Genomic DNA, 16,260 nt, shown 5'->3' on the forward strand with positions numbered 1-16,260 from the left:
AATAGTACATAAAACAGTTTTACAGGTCAAAATGATCTATATTTAATAATGCTTTAACCATCCATCATTGCTCATATTTTAGATTGCAGATAGAAGCAGGTCCAGAACAGGTTAGGTTTGTTTGTTTTGTGGCAGGGGAAATGTTGAGTTTTGTCATCGAGATATTGTTTTTGAAGTATGTAGACTGTTTATTTTGTAATTAACTCCCTTGTGTTTTGTACAGTATAAAGTCTGTTTTGATTCAAAATAGTTGTATTTGTTTTCCATGTACACTAACACTTTTCAAATATGAAGAAATAGATGTTTTTGTTTTGTGCTGGGTTTTCTCTTTTTTGTTTCTTTGAATAATAGCGTTCAGTGTAAGGGAAGAAAAAGCACTACAGCTGAATATTCAAATAATACACATGGCACATTCATCCTCAGTAAAGGATTTGAATAGATACCTTGGACATTAACGTTACTCTTTTGTTGTCAGTTTTCCACAATACAGTGTCTGCTTCATTTACCTGGGTTAGGATGATTAGTAGTAAGTTGAATTTTTTTTAAATGGACAAAATGTCACTCAAAAGTAAGTTGTTGTCTTTTAATTATACTGCAATCTTGTTTTAACAGCCTGTCAGTCATGTTTACATTGCATAAAGAAATGCAGGCAAGTGAACAAATGAATTGAGGAACATGAAGGATGATCATGCTTGAACACAGGTGTAAAATGTAACGTAAGCATCCAATTATGCTCTGTGGAAAACAAAGGGGTCCGAAGTGTGCCAAGGAAATATTCCCTACACCATCAACACCAGCCTGAACTGTTGATATAAGGCAGGATGGATGTAGTCAAAATGGCACAAAAGAAGAAAAAGTGACTTGAAAGAGGCTTCAGTCACAAAGCCTGCTCAACTGGGCAGTGTCGCAGTAAGAACTGTGACCAAAGTGAAATCTGGATTTCGATCTATAGAAAAGACAAGCGATTAGAGCTGTGAAAAGGCTACATTCATGACCATGTCCCTTAGGGGAAAAAGTGCAGTGTCTATGAATGGAGTCATTTGATCTCATCACCATGAGCCTTCTGCTTGACCATTTTTGATTGCATGGTACAAAGACTGGGTATATAATGGTGGCTATGAAATATTAACTTCATATAAAATACATTTCAAGATGTACTTTTCTCAAAAAAGAAAATCATCCATTGACCCTCTTCCAATGTTTTTTTCCACAATTTGAAATCTAAAGCAATGTTTGAACATGAATATCTCAAATACTACACAATAAATGGACTAGTTCTTATATAGCGCTTTTCTCCCCTATGTGAGGACCTAAAATGCTTTGTTCTTCACAAGCAGAGACTTATAATTGTGTCATTATCTTCACAAATCCTTCTTTTTTCACAATTCCTTACACCTTGAGAAGATTTCACATTTCAGATGAACTGATCCCCACAGCACAATACTCCTACCACTGTGTTACATGGTGGAGATGGTGTTCTTTGGGTTGTACGCCTCTTACTTCTTCAAACACAAGCAGCATTTCTATGAGCCATGAGCACAGAGCTCTAGCTTTGTCTCATCTGACTAAAGGATACACTTCCAGTATACAGAGTCTTTCTCCAAGTTTTCTTTAGCATACTTCAGTCTAGCCTAAAGGTGTCATTCCTGCATAAGTGGAGTTTTTCTTGGTCTGCAACCTCGCAGTCCATTCCTGTGCAGGGTTCTAGTGATTGTCTTCTTTGAGACTATCATTTCTGACTTGGCTCAGTCATTGAGTAATGTCTTGGCAGTTGTTCTTTAGACACATCTCTCACTTGATTTCTTTCCACAGTGTCTGAAATCTTTTGCTTCCTATCTCTGCCAGTACAAGCTCTCACATTTCGCAAGATACATACCTTCATATGCCAGGCTTGTTCTGTACTGTGTGGCACTCTTTGAATTTCTTGACAGAAATCTAAATTGATTAATTTTGCTTTTGGTATAATGCTTTCTCTGGTGACAGCTCAAATCTTTGCTAAGGGTTTTAATACTATGTGTAAACTGAAAGACAGTCCTCAGTTTTGACCTGATTTTGCAAGCTTTGAGCATTACAAAGTTAAAACCCGTCATTGCACAACAACGGTTTGTGCTGTGGGTCAATGAAAAGACCAGTTTTTCGGGGGGGGTAATAATACTGACCCTGGTAATCATCCTTTTTTCTGAAATTATTTATGCTTTCTAAAGAGCAATATTATGTTTGCAAATGCTATGTTGTAAACCCCTTGCTATATTAAAAAAAAACACTTGGACAAATGTTGACAAAAACTTTTAAATCATAGCGAGGATAATAATTTTGTCCTCGTCAGTAATAATAGCTCATTGTTACACAAAACATTTGCATTCGGTCCCCGTTAAAATTTACAGTCTTCGCTTTATCTAACTGCCTGGAGGATAACGAGCTCTAAAAACCTATCATGTAAGTGAAAGTTATCATCAGGTTAGCGAACACAGAGTTGAAGCACAGAATTGTAAGATCATTTTTATGGGAAACTCGCTGTCAGTCAGTTGGCATTTGAATGTCCCGTAACTTACCGGTTTAGTAGTGTTAGTGACTGAACGCTGGAGTGCAATAGCAGCTCTCCGCGGCTATGCACCACCCGTAGAGGAAGAATGAGGCAAATGAAGCCCGTCCCAGTGCGTGTGTTTCAGCGCGTTCACGTTACCGGCACACAGGCTGCATGATGGCCGAGGGAGGCGGACCCGAGTCGGGTAACGCAACGGACTCCGACTCGGAGCCGGTAGCTGCACAAATACCGACTCCTTCAACCGAAAGTCAAAAACAGACTATTGGGTCTCTTTTGAAAACGTCTCTGAGAAAGGGTGACGAATGGTAAGCTAGCGGCCACCAATACTTGGGTCTTTAGCTATCATTAGCCGATAAACAGGAAGTGTTAGCATGCTAAGCTAGCAAGCTAATGACAGCAACGCTTGTAAGCTTGAACTCGATAGCTGCTGTGCTAATGATAGTTTGGCAGGCTAGCACGCTTGCTGCTAGTCAGCCCGACATTTGAATTTCTCTATTAGTACTAATGCCTGTATTAACAGATATTATCCTTGACGCACACAAGCAACCCAGCTGCCAAGTGACTCATTTGCACGTTAATTAGTGCCTGTTTTGTGATGAGTTGAGCGGCGTTAGCAGTCGTGGTAGCTAGTGGGCTGTCAGAATAGCTAAGGCCCTGGATTCAGATTGTAGTTTCTTTTTCCAGTGAAACAGTCTCGTTGTCAGTTGCGGGATGATGATGAGGAAATGGGCCCGCTGACAGAATTAATGTGAGAAGTAGTTACCTGCTTGTCATGACATACCGGTTAAACCGTGTGACGTTCCCCTTACCGGCAAGCCAACTATGTTAGCTAACATAGTTTCAGACCATTAACACTGCTCAGGCCTGGGCATACTGCAGCCGGTGTACTAAAGAGGCTTCACCTCAGCCAGTAAACACAACACCACAGACATGTGAGATGGGCAAGCGTGCCCGTTAATCTCATTTGTTAATAGAAGTGGGTGCCAAACGACCAGGTCACGTTCATTCTTGCAGCCACTAGCTGCAAAGCTAACCTGTTTTTCTGGAGTTATTTAAATGACTCGGCCCTTCCATTTATGGTATTGTTAAAATTGAACTACTGTCCTTTGGTATTCATTTCCAGGAGCCTTAAACACTGTCAGGCATAGCTTGGCAAAACTAATCTCGGGATAAGATCATGCAACTGTTTGTTTGACACTTTGAAGCCCGTTAATTTTACAGTGTTGACACGAAAGAGCCATAGTCCAGCTTTTTGAATTAGCATTTGAATGCGTGTTGCAGTGTGGATACAAGTTTATTAACCAAAGGAGATTCTTTAGATGAGATTAAGTCAAACTAGCTTGCAGTTACTATAAATGCCAAGGCAGTTTGGTATTGCATAATCTTCTGGGAAAGTGTAGGGCTGTGTGCCCTTTTATACCATACCTTTTAGAATCTCTTGACCCTTTTTTATGCTGGGGGAAGAAATCCATTACGAGATATAAATGTTAAAGCTTTTAAGGGGAAAAGAGGATCTTCCAACGAGTGATATGTTTTTCTTTAACTGTGACTGATCAATTTGTTTTAGGTATCTAATAGACAGTCGGTGGTTCAAACAGTGGAAGAAGTATGTGGGGTTTGACAGCTGGGATATGTACAATGTTGGAGAACGAAGCCTCTATCCAGGACCAATTGATAACTCTGGCCTGTTCTCAGGTAAAATTGTCATTTTAAAAAGAATCCCCTAATGGACTGCTGTTGATTTTGCTTGAACAATATAAGTTCCACACAGAAATAAAAAAACAAAACATTTAGTTCTTTAGCTTATACTTATGTGTGTTGTTTTTTTTGTTTTGTTTTTTCCCTTTTTCTCCTTAAAGACCATGAGACTCAAGCCCTGAAAGAGCACCTTATAGATGAGCTTGATTATGTCCTAGTACCTACTGAGGCATGGAATAAGCTAGTGAGCTGGTACGGCTGCCTTGAGGGCCAGAGACCTATCGTCAGGAAGGTAAGGCTGTTAAAGATATTCTTAATTTTAGCCCTGTACCAGAGTGCGTGGACTGGGCTTCCAAATGTCTCTTTTCTTCTCTAGGTCGTTGAACATGGCATGTTTGTCAAGCACTGTAAAGTGGAGGTCTATTTGCTGGAGCTGAACTTGTGTGAGAATGACAATATGGACAATGTTGTTACACGTCATTTCAGTAAAGCTGATACTATAGGTGAGCATCCACATGTGTAATTTATACGTTGGTGTTTGCTGAATAAAACTATTTGACTCTTCATGCTTATTTATCAAACTTTTCTCATTTTTAGACACTATAGAGAAGGAGATGAGAACACTGTTCAATATCCCATCAGAGGAAGAGACCAGGCTCTGGAACAAATACATGAGCAATACGTACGAGCAGCTGAACAAGCCAGACAGCACCGTACAGGATGCTGGTCTTTTCCAGGGACAGGTAGTGCTATTCAAATAAGACTGAGATTATTGTTTGACTACAGCTCAATAATAAACTTGTGTGTTATATTCACAATCAAGGTTAGAGAAGATGAAGGCATTAATTCAATTCTTTTTTTTTTTATAACAGCGGCCACTGAATTCCAGATCAGTCATAGCAGCTTTCAAGTTAGAAGAAAAATACAATGTATTAGAATAAAGAAACATTAGTTAGTCACAAAAGTGCAGGTCATAAACCTAACTATGGCTAATGTAGTTTTGGTGGCATATGGCATATGTGTAGCATTAAACTCAAGCCTGAGATGTGTAAAGTCATGCATGAAATTCAGGTGTGCCAACCTAGCTTTCATGTCGAATATTTTCCCAGGTGCTTGTGATTGAGCGCAAAAATGAGGATGGTACGTGGCCTAGACAAGCTTCACATCCCAAGTAAGCTTTTTTTTTTTTTTTTTTTTTTTTACTTCTTCTCCTCTCCAGTCACGCAGGCATGTTTGTTTACATATTTAAGAATGTGCTTTTCTGAAACACGATTTCATTCTTTCTTACTAGATCAAGTACAACCCCATCCAGGAATTTCACTACCTCTCCAAAACTCTCCTCAAACGCATCCCCAACAGTAACCAATGGAGACAGCAACTGCAGCCCTGGATACACGCTGAACAACAGCACCTCATCCAGCAACAGGCAAGGCACCTTTTCTGATCTACTTTTTCTCCCCTCTCTTTTGTTGTTTATTGAAACTTTACCTCTCATGGATAAATACTGGCAAAGCTTGTAAGGCATAGGAGTGATATTTCTTTTCACTGTTTACACACAGCTTGTCACTTAATTTTAAAAAGAGGGGAAAAACAACTTTCCAATATCCAATCTAAGTTTTCAACAAGTGGAGTTTTCAAAGATATTTCAAGGAAATGTGACGACATCTTCCAACTTGTTAAAATTCTTACAAATCATTATATCACATTGTGTTCCCACAGACCACTCTGTAGTTTGTAAGACAAACAAAAATTCTTGACAGGCTGCAAAACTAGGAGTGTGATGTTTTACTTTGTCTGTAATGCCATTAGTCTTTATCTTATCCTTTTAACATCTCAGTTTTTTAATTAAATTTGTATTTATTTGTTTTAGCTCCTTGATGTCACCCAGAATAAAGCACAAAATATATTCACACCAAATTTCAGTAGTTTGCAACTGCATATGTTGTGTCGGTATAATCAGCTGCATGCATTTGCTCTTTATGTAGTCTGCTGCTTTAATGAAATTTGCAGAAATATGTAGACAGTAAATGAGAAAATATTAGTTTTTGTTACATTGAGAGTGATTAAAGATCTAAAGATGCCCGTTGTCTATTGTCTGACCATATTTAAGTTTAAAAAAAATGTAGATTGCATGCATGCTTTAGTGTACTAGTATGCTGAATAATAAAGAGCACGTAGTTTATAGGCTTATTTGTAGGACAACTGGGATTTTATATGCACCTAGCTTACTTGATTACCATGTGTTAACAGCTGTATCCTGAATACAATACTACAGACAAACTATCACATCCTTTCTGCCAACAGATATGGGGGCTACAATTCATACAGCTCCTACAATTACAGGGAGTCACAATCGCAGCCTGGCTTATGTGGGCTCAGTAATTTGGGAAATACGTGCTTCATGAACTCTGCCCTTCAGGTAAAAAAAACAACAAGCATTTGCAGCTTCCGCTTAGTGGAAGTGAGCTTTAATATTTCTGTGCACTTAATCCTTTTTCGTGTCTTTTCTTTTTTTGGTTCCTGTTCCCTCAGTGCCTGAGCAATGCATCTCCACTCACAGAGTACTTCCTCACTGACCAGTATGAGGCAGAGATAAACAGAGAGAATCCTCTGGGAATGAGGGGGGAGATAGCTGAGGCCTATGCAGATCTAGTAAAACAAATGTGGCTCAGCCGCAGCAGTTATGTGGCCCCACGTACCTTCAAAGTAAGTTGTGTCAAATAGCTTGAACTGAAGTCGGTGTATACCGACTGAATACATTCAGGCAAACTCATCGAGGCCTATGAAGGTAATAATAATCATCCTTTGATTGTCAGACCCAGGTCGGACGCTTTGCCCCCCAGTTTTCAGGCTATCAGCAGCAGGACTCTCAGGAGCTGTTGGCCTTCCTTCTTGACGGGCTCCATGAAGATCTGAATAGGGTCAAGAAGAAGCCTTACTTGGCCCTAAGGGATGCAGAGGGCCGTCCAGATGAGGTATAGTACAGATGTAGATATCGTGTTGTTTTGTCTCTAAAGAGTAAAAGTCTGTCTGATTCTCTCATGGTGGTGCCGAAATATCAACCTTTACAGAACCTTTAAATTTGAAACAGAATGACTGCCAGTCTGCTTTATACTGACAGCTAGACATGAAATAGTTTTTCTGTATAGTAACAAGAAAGCAATATCATCGTTGAATTGATGGTTTTAAAATGCCATCTAATGGAGGTCTTCTTCCTTTTCTCCACTGCTTGGTGAACTACAGATTGTTGCCAAGGAAGCCTGGACAAACCACCGTTTGCGCAATGACTCTATTATAGTTGATATTTTCCATGGCCTCTTCAAATCCACCTTGGTATGCCCAGAGTGCTCCAAGGTATCTGTTACCTTTGACCCATTTTGCTACCTCACATTGCCTCTGCCCTTGAAGAAGGACCGTACCATGGAAGTTTTCCTGGTGCGATCAGACCCTCAGTCAAGACCCACACAGGTGAGTTGGCATTAACCTTCACTCGCTGCTCCAGACCTAAATCCACAGTCAAACTGATAAGTATCTACGATTTGGAGATTTAAAAAAAAAATTTGATAGTTGATATGTCTAAGATATATTTCTATATCTCTTTAAAATAGCAGCATAGTCACTGAGAACATCATATGTTGTTTTCTTTGTCTTGCAGTATCGGGTGGTGGTCCCCAAACTGGGTACTATAACAGACCTGTGCAGCGCCTTGTCCAAACTCTGTGGAATCTCTCCAGAAAATGTTAGAATCTTATTCTTTTACATCACGAGTTTTGTCTAATTTATGATGCTCACATGTTTGTTTTTCTTACTCTTGGGAAACAGTTTATAGTTTGTTCTAAATTTGCCTCCTTTATCTTTGTAGATGGTGGTGGCAGATGTTTACAATCACAGATTCCATAAACTTTATAGACGGGATGATGGTCTCAACCAAATCATGGAAAAGGATGACATCTTTGTGTAAGTTTGTGTTATTGACCTGGTGATGATCTGAGAACTCACTCACTGTGGTTGTACAATGTGAGTGTAAGACGTGTTTCCTTTTTTGTGTCAACGCTCTCTGCAGGTATGAGGTACAGGAGGAGAACAGTGAAAGGATGAGCCTGCCTGTTTATTTCAGGGAGCGCCACTCAAAGCATGCTGGAAGCTCCACAAGCACCATGCTGTTTGGCCAGCCTTTACTTATCACCGTGCCCAGACATAACCTCATAGCAGACGTTCTTTATGATAAGATCCTAGAGAGGATTGGGTAAGAACCTACTGTATTGGTAAAAAGAAATTCAGCTATATTATGGTGTAGTAGCAGTGTGCATACAGTACATCTGGCATGAAGAAGTTTAATGGAAAGGGAGCAGAACATGCACACCCTGAATTCTTTCCAGAATTGGTTAACCATGTTAACTCGTATTGCTTGTTGTGTGTTGCAGACGCTATGTAAAACGCTCCCAGAGCCCTTCTACTGAAAGCAGGGCGTCAGCCTCAGCCACCATATCCAGCTGCAGTCAGGCCCCTGAATGTTCTACATCTTCTAGTCTCAATGCCAGCCTGGGTGGCTGTGGCAGTCCCTTATCAGATGGGGCCTCCTGCAGCGCCAGCTCCAGCAATGGCAGCAACCACTCAGGGACCTGCAATGAAACGAATGGGTTGTATGATGGTACGAAGCTGACATCAACTACTCATATCCAGCTGAGGAGTCGTCATCAAGGAGCACTCAAAAAGCATTGCAACAAGAATAATTAGATGTGGTTTATGTCACTGTTTAGGTGAAGAGGAGGCCATGGACCACCAAGTGAGTCCAGAGCCAGAAAATGGCCAATCTGAAGAGGAGGAGGAGGCCTCTGACTTACAAAATGGGTCCAAAGGAGACACGACCAAGCTCTTTACATTCAGCATAGTCAACTCTTACGGAACGGCCAACATTAGCCCGCTGCCTTGTGATGGAAATGTCCTCAAACTTAATCGTCAGTGTACATCTTTAAACTTCAATTGCATGGAAAGTTTCCTTTTTTCAGGCCACTTTACGATAACACAGCTTCTTCCACATTCTCTCCTCTGCAGCACATTCCACAGTGGCCATCGACTGGGACACAGAGTCGAAGAAACTCTACTATGATGAACCAGAAGCAGAGGTCAGTTGATATTCGTCACACAGTTCTGTGACACAGCGCTCATACACTTTGTTTATATTTGTGTAAATATTGTGCTTAGGCTTATGAGAAGCATGAGAGCATGCTGCAGCCCCAAAAAAAGAAAACCACTGTGGCTCTAAGGGAATGCATCGAGCTCTTTACAACAATGGAAACACTGGGAGAGCATGACCCATGGTGAGGACCCTTCAGCATAACTTACTCTTAAATGTTTACACACATTATATTTTATCTAAACTGAATATGTTCTTGTAGGTATTGTCCAACATGCAAGAAACACCAACAGGCCACAAAGAAGTTTGACTTATGGTCACTTCCTCGGATTCTGGTGGTTCATCTAAAGCGTTTCTCATACAACCGATGCTGGAGGGACAAGCTGGACACAGTGGTGGACTTTCCCATCAGGTATGTACTGTCGTGGCAGAATCCTCAGTTGGTCTTTTCACCATTTGGGACTTTGATATTTTACTCAGTTTTCCCTCTTTCCTTTTATTGGCTGTGTCCAGTAGCATTAGCAAATACAGATGCAAAAAAATCCTCCTGCCTTTTATATACTCAGTCACATGCTTTTTACAAATTAACTTTTTAATATTGTACCTTTTGGTAGGAGAAATAAAAAAAACTAAAATTCTCTTTGTCAGCATACTGTTGTCAAGATCAGTATCACACATTTTTGACTTCAGTACTTACAAATAGAACTTCTTGAAAAACTAAATAAGGACATGATTCTCAGTTTATTTTTAGTGTGATTTGTTTATAGATAAGAGAGCAATGGGCTAAACAATGATTTAGTTTTCCACATAGCAGCTACCCATGTAGTGAAGGTAGAAAATAATACTTCTTTACAGAACCTTCTTTGTAAAGATGGTTCCTTCCTTAGTCATGTCAGCTAAATTTCAATTTGCATTGTCAATCAAGATGACAACTCTTAACATCATTAAACCATGACTGATGTTACAGCGTTGATTGAGAGGCCTCTTGTAATATAAATGGAAAAACTGTGTGTTTTAAAAAGATTTGTCTTAAGTTAAAGTTAAAGGAAGTGTATGAAAAATGATTACAACCATTAATGCAGTTTCATGTAAAATAGTGAAAATTTTAAAATAAGGAACTGGAAAACACTGTAGTATTGGTATAGCTTTGACTCTAGAGGGAGCTGTAGTTTGAAATTCACAGAATAACCAACCAGAGCTCTGAATGAGGAAACACTTATTCAACTTACAAGAAGTGGATTATTATCTTATAAACTGGCATGACCCCAAATAGAACATTTAGACCTACTTTCTGCTCTTATCTTTTACGGTTGTGTGGATTTTTTGTAATTTGTTTGCCCAGGTTGTTCATTAATCGAGGGCTTTGCAGTTTTGTTTTTTCCTCCACATGGCAACTTTGGGCTAGACACCCAAGGTTGCTCCAGAAACCTGCTGCTGTGGGTGTGTGACTGAGGAACAATGGAGTTTGTTACATGACTAAGATGTTAGGTGACAAATGCATAAGATTTCCCAACGCTGGTTAATTTGTTAACTTTTTCCCCACTCCCTCATTAGAGAGACACAAATGTTCTATTGTGTTATAAAAGGGAAGTTGCCTCACAGTTAAGCTAACAGCTACATTTCAATCTTAGAACACCGTTGAGGAACTTGATCCAACGGAAACCACAGAGCAGATTGTGTTGCTGAAATCCTTATTTTAAAACAAAAGTCTGACTCACACTTAGTAAGGATGGCTTAAACAGTGCAGTACATGTAGGGTTTCACCATCTGATGGTATTTTCTCTGCCAGGGATCTCAACATGTCTGAGTTTGTGTGTGACCCTAAGGCCGGCCCCTACGTCTACGACCTTATTGCTGTGTCAAACCACTATGGAGGAATGGGAGGGGGTCACTGTAAGTCAGCATTTAATTTATACAATGAAATTTCCCCTATGTAGTCTTTGATGCCAACTGCTGGTCGCAGTTTTTTTTAGCCTTTAAACATGAACACAGTATATGACAGTATGTGTCAGCAGATGGGGTGCTCAGAAAGTCACTCTGTCTCCAAGGACGCTGCATTTGGTTAAAATGTAATAAGGCGTAGAGCCTCGTACATCATTGTTTTCATTGTGCACTCACACTCAGTTTATTTTTCTTTGATATGCCATCTTTTGTCATAGTGAAGCAGTGTAATCAGACTTTTATGTCTTCCTGAACAAAATTCCTGAAAAGTCATGCGTTAACCTTACACCGTCTCTGTGTAACAGACACGGCTTATGGCAAGAATAAAGTGGATGGAAAGTGGTATTACTTTGATGACAGCAGCGTCTCATCTGCCACAGAGGATCAGATAGTGGTGAGTTTTCAGTGTTGTGTACTGGTGATCACTGGGTGTTTGTTTTCTTTAGTCTTTCAAGTGAAAGAATGATGAGTACTGACACTTGCTGGTGTGTTGACTTTGGTGTCAAGTATTCCTCTTCTAGTAATGTAATCTTACCCGTGTTGTGCCATTACAGACTAAAGCCGCCTACGTGCTGTTCTATCAGCGCATAGACGAAGAAAGCCCCTCTAAACCTCAACCTTCGGCGTCATTGGGAGGAGCCCCGGAGCCAGCCGATGACCACATGGACACAAATTAGGAAGCCCAGATGAAAAGGGACACACACTGAAGTGCATATGGCAAATAGAGACACTCGGACGCACACACAAAGCTACTTTAGTGGCAGAGGATTCCACAGACATAAAATTATTAATCCTACCTTCCCTGTATTTTGATTTGTCTCATATGTTGTCAGCTACAGCCATCAGCCTTGACATAAGAGTGAACTGTGAGACTTTCCTCCCTGCAGCGGGTGGTCTGCTGATTTCTTAAAGTAGTTTGCTAGTCTGGATTGAAGAGGAATATAAGTGAATATAGAAACTTAAGGTTAGAAGTGCCCTCAAATATATAGATAAACAAATGTTTCTGTTGCCCACAAGACCAGTCAGAAATATTTAAAACAAAAAGCCAAATGCATTTGTTTCAACCAAAGCGATCCAAGGTATTTATGATAAAATGAACAAACTGATGTGTTTCCAGGATGCTGGCTTTGTGCCTAGATTTATCTCACATATTCTTGCTGTGCTAAGGTAAATTTTAGCAGTGTGATGTGCACACATGACAGTACATGGCACCTTCTTTGTTGAAAGAATCCTGTTACCTTATGCCACCTGTTTAAAGTGAAACTATTTCTGAGGGGATCCTTCGGCTTCAGACTACCGGTAGCAGTGGATCTGTGCCGCATCTAGACCACAGAGAGGGTGTCTCATTTCAAGGTCCCTAACATCTAGATCTTGACATGAGTTGTGGCAGAAGCTGTTTTGGGGGGTTTGTTTTTTTTTGTTTTGGCCTTGCTCTAGTTCAGCCATGAGTTGTTTTTTTTGTTTTGTTTTTTTTTCTCCCCCGAATATGTTTTGATGCACAGCACGGGCTCTGCTCTCGGGGCCCTAAACTCATGAGAGGAGTCTTACCCTGCTCACAATTTGTATTTTCTTTTTTTTCTTTTTTGTAATCATAATGAAAAAAGCGGCCTTTCAATTCCTGCAACCTGTTTAAAAAGGAGGCACTTTGAATTCTCCGTGAAAATCTACCTGCTTCTGGTGTATCTAGAAATCATGGAAGTGTATGGTTAGGCCTTTAGCATTAAAGGGTTTGGTCTGTCATATGCGTCCACATAATTTTAATGTGTCTTTTAAGCTGCCTGACCGGACCCTTAGTTCACTTGCGATAGCTTGTCCTAATTAGTCTTGTACAATAATGCAGCTCTGTATTGAAATGGCTATGATATTTGATATCTTCTAAGCACACTGAGTGAAGCGAAATAAACTAGAATAAAAGTGGTGCTTTATTCATGAAACTTGAACTTTGCTCCTTATCACAAGGAAAAATGTGTTAGATGTCAGATGGGGGTGGAGGAAAGCAGTCATTTAACAGCATTCTCACTGAATGCAGGCACTTTGAGCCAGTTTTCCTTCCAGTGATACTAATACAGCAGTTGGCTCTTAAGTAAAGTTGAAAGTGATTCTTTTATTTTATATTATTGAAGGCCAGACATACACAACAATCCCCTGGAGCACATTTGTAAGTGGTGACTGGATGTTTTGAATGTGATCAAGTAAAAACTAGAATACATTTACTTGTGACAGTTAACACTTAATATAATGTAATCCCACAAGGCTTGTTCTGGGGCATAAATCTGCACCTGGTTTTATAATGGCACGCTAACATACAGGGCCTTTGGGTGTCCTCCCTGCTGGTTGGTCCTGGCATCATCATGTTGTTCAAACTACCTAAACAATCATTCATGCCTAAAACTAGAAAAGCTTTATATCTGTAATCTAGATATGTAACTGAAAACACAGTTCAGCAGCAGAAAATCTTGTCTTCTTATCCACCCAAAATTATGTCAGCAGTTCAAACTCGATCTGTACATAATCAACACTATTTTAAATAGGTGTAAAAATGATTGTTCTCATATTTATCTTGTTGCCGATATCTGCAGTTTTGTTTTTAACTGAAAAATATTTGAATTCAAATTACAATAAAGACTGGAAGCCTCAACAAGCTCACTTGTTTGGACATGCACTGCAATATAACACAGATTGCCTCTGGTTTCAGGTGATGCGATACTTAAATGTACTTTGATACAAAGCGTAATAAAGCTCAAGTCCTCAATGAGGTGCTTTGTTTAGAATAATTGCATGCAATATAACCCTCACGCTGAAGCTGTAAGTACTGCTGTCTGTGTTAAGATAATTACCTCTGGTTGCAGGTGATGCAACCTAAATTGCCTGCCAGTAATGCTGACTGTTTGCAAAAGGAACTCTGATGTACAATTACATGTAAGCACAGGAAACACACCTGTAATCAGGTGTACTGTAGCTATATACAAAGCCAACACTTGCCTGTGGATGAATAATCTACCACTCATAACCTTTCCCCAGCCCTCCTTTACAGAAAATGTCTGAGTATTTTTAGATATGCTAATAAGATTAAGCTGACAAAATAGTCCCTCAAATATGACCTTTAAACAAGAAAATATATATAAATATATATAATTAGGAGTCAGAGAAATGTTTGCAAAAAATATATTTATTGATCCCCTTTAAACTTGACACCACAGCTGTGCTTTACATGCACCCAGCGCAGCTTTGAAGAGATAAAACAGTCCTGCCTTTTACATTTCATCAGATATCCTCCTCACAGTTTGGTTTCAGAGGATTTCTTCATTTAGTAAAAAAAAAAGAAAGCAGGAGACAGCTACTGCGTACAGGAGAGCACAGGTGGTGAGTTTAGGTGGCATCTATTGAAGCTGTAAGCGCAGTGGTGTTTCTCTCGTTATGAAGGCTACACACACACATAGTGCTAAGCTGCAGGCTGCTTCAGCATTTAGGACGAGGTTTTAATTCGTCTGGCTGAGGAGCTTCTTGATGTCTCCCTCGATGTCGATGGTGAGGAACCTCCGGCTGTAACGCTTGAACGGCACACCGTCCGGCCCGATGAGGAACTTCTCGAAGTTCCAGGACACGTCGTTCCTGCACACCGGGCTCCAGATGATCAGCTTGGGGTCGGTCATCAGAGACGTTGCGTCGTCGCTGGGTGTTGGAAGCTTGTCCTTCAGGAACGCAAACAGGAGGTGGGCGTCCTTCCCGTTCACGTCCATCTTCTCAAAGAGCTGAAACTTGGGCTCGAAGCCATTTCCAGGACGGACATACTTCAGCGACAGGAGGATCTCTTCATTCTTGCAGTTCTCCTGCACACAGTTACACTCTTGGCTCATTCTTATCGGGAAGAACCAGAAAATACAAACTTCCCTGTTCCCTACAGCAAGTATTCAATATTATTTGAATCCCACCAATAACTATGTATCAATAAGTAACTAGTAACAATAACCTGTGTAGTCCTTCAGCGCCTTATAAAATATTAACCATTTTAAAGTATATTTCATATTGCGTAAAAACTCTGTTGTAAGACGAAAATCTCTCACACAGCCACAACTTCCTCCTTGCTAAAAGTCACCAATGCTTTGCGCATTCAGCTAATATAATAACAGCACTAATAACCTATGAATTTAGACGTGTCTCTTGTACTTACAAGCTGACTAATATTATACTAAAGCCCGATCTAAAACTTGCCAGTAAACTTGGGAACTATACAAGATTAAACCTTTAAATAAGGGGTGGAAATAACTTCCTCTAATTTGATTAAATACAAATAAGTCAGCCATTTCCGGGAAAATAGGATAAATTAACGGTGAAAGCAGGAAATTTAGAGTAACGATACTTACAGAATGATTATTTCTAGACTGACGGGATAGAAAGGCCTTAGCCATGTGCTTCAAAGCGCAGATAGACGGGATAAATTTCTCACCTGATGGCCGAACTGGTTGCAGGGTACTCCCAAGATCACAAGCCCCTTGCTGGCGTACCGCTCGTGGAGCTCGTTCATCTGGGTGTAATCCCTGACGGTCGTACCTCAGAGAGAAGCGACATTCTCAATGAGGACGACTTTGCCCTTTAGGGACGAGAAATTAAACGTCTCCCCGGTCAACAGTTTGGCCGTGAGGTCGTAAAAACTTGTAGCCATTGTTTTCTTTTCTTTTCTTCCTCCTTTCTTCAGGTAGAGCAGACGCCTTCTTCACTACCAACACAGTGCGCTCTTCTGTTTCTTTGGACCAGCTTTATATGGTCAAAGAGCTTGTATTGCCTGCCAAGATAGTTCACTCCCTGAAATTAGTGGGCTGGTATACCACGCAGGGCGATAACCTGCTCCAAACACCCCTGAGAACCTGTGAATTGATATGTGTACATGTGAATTGATATGCACATGTACACTGTCTGTATTGATTGCACATTTGTGTCC

The 16,260-nt window shown here is 40.3% G+C and overlaps 2 protein-coding genes across 2 annotated transcripts; one reads left to right on the forward strand and one right to left on the reverse strand.

Annotated features, from left to right (window-relative positions):
• Nucleotides 1-2,659: 2,659 nt before the first annotated feature.
• usp4 (ubiquitin specific peptidase 4 (proto-oncogene)) lies at nt 2,660-13,239 on the forward strand. Its single transcript, XM_080892402.1, has 22 exons — nt 2,660-2,850; nt 4,113-4,240; nt 4,405-4,535; nt 4,620-4,746; nt 4,841-4,986; nt 5,353-5,414; nt 5,535-5,669; nt 6,548-6,662; nt 6,776-6,949; nt 7,060-7,218; nt 7,487-7,711; nt 7,899-7,982; nt 8,106-8,200; nt 8,307-8,489; nt 8,668-8,894; nt 9,004-9,201; nt 9,299-9,369; nt 9,449-9,564; nt 9,643-9,792; nt 11,170-11,273; nt 11,627-11,715; nt 11,876-13,239. The coding sequence occupies exons 1-22, from the start codon at nt 2,699-2,701 to the stop codon at nt 11,996-11,998; spliced, it is 2,994 nt and encodes a 997-aa protein (XP_080748528.1). The 5' UTR covers nt 2,660-2,698; the 3' UTR covers nt 11,999-13,239.
• Nucleotides 13,240-14,472: 1,233 nt separating this feature from the next.
• On the reverse strand, nt 14,473-16,069 carry gpx1b (glutathione peroxidase 1b). The gene is made up of 2 exons (XM_080892403.1): nt 15,769-16,069; nt 14,473-15,151 (listed from the first exon to the last, which is right to left on the reverse strand). The coding sequence occupies exons 1-2, from the start codon at nt 15,982-15,984 to the stop codon at nt 14,801-14,803; spliced, it is 567 nt and encodes a 188-aa protein (XP_080748529.1). The 5' UTR covers nt 15,985-16,069; the 3' UTR covers nt 14,473-14,800.
• Between the last annotated feature and the right edge of the window lie 191 nt (nt 16,070-16,260).

This window comes from Rhamphochromis sp. 'chilingali' (genome assembly GCF_963969265.1).
Source record: "Rhamphochromis sp. 'chilingali' genome assembly, chromosome: 9".
In the NCBI taxonomy this organism is placed as follows: Eukaryota; Metazoa; Chordata; class Actinopteri; order Cichliformes; family Cichlidae; genus Rhamphochromis; species Rhamphochromis sp. 'chilingali'.

What these genes read in the sequence shown, in the direction of transcription:
- usp4 (XM_080892402.1), top strand. Translation starts at nt 2,699, where the DNA reads ATGATGGCCGAGGGAGGCGGACCCGAGTCGGGTAACGCAACGGACTCC. An exon ending in TCATGAACTCTGCCCTTCAG is followed by an intron (nt 6,663 to 6,775) that starts GTAAAAAAAACA and finishes CTGTTCCCTCAG; the next exon opens with TGCCTGAGCAATGCATCTCC. An exon ending in TGGCCCCACGTACCTTCAAA is followed by an intron (nt 6,950 to 7,059) that starts GTAAGTTGTGTC and finishes TTTGATTGTCAG; the next exon opens with ACCCAGGTCGGACGCTTTGC.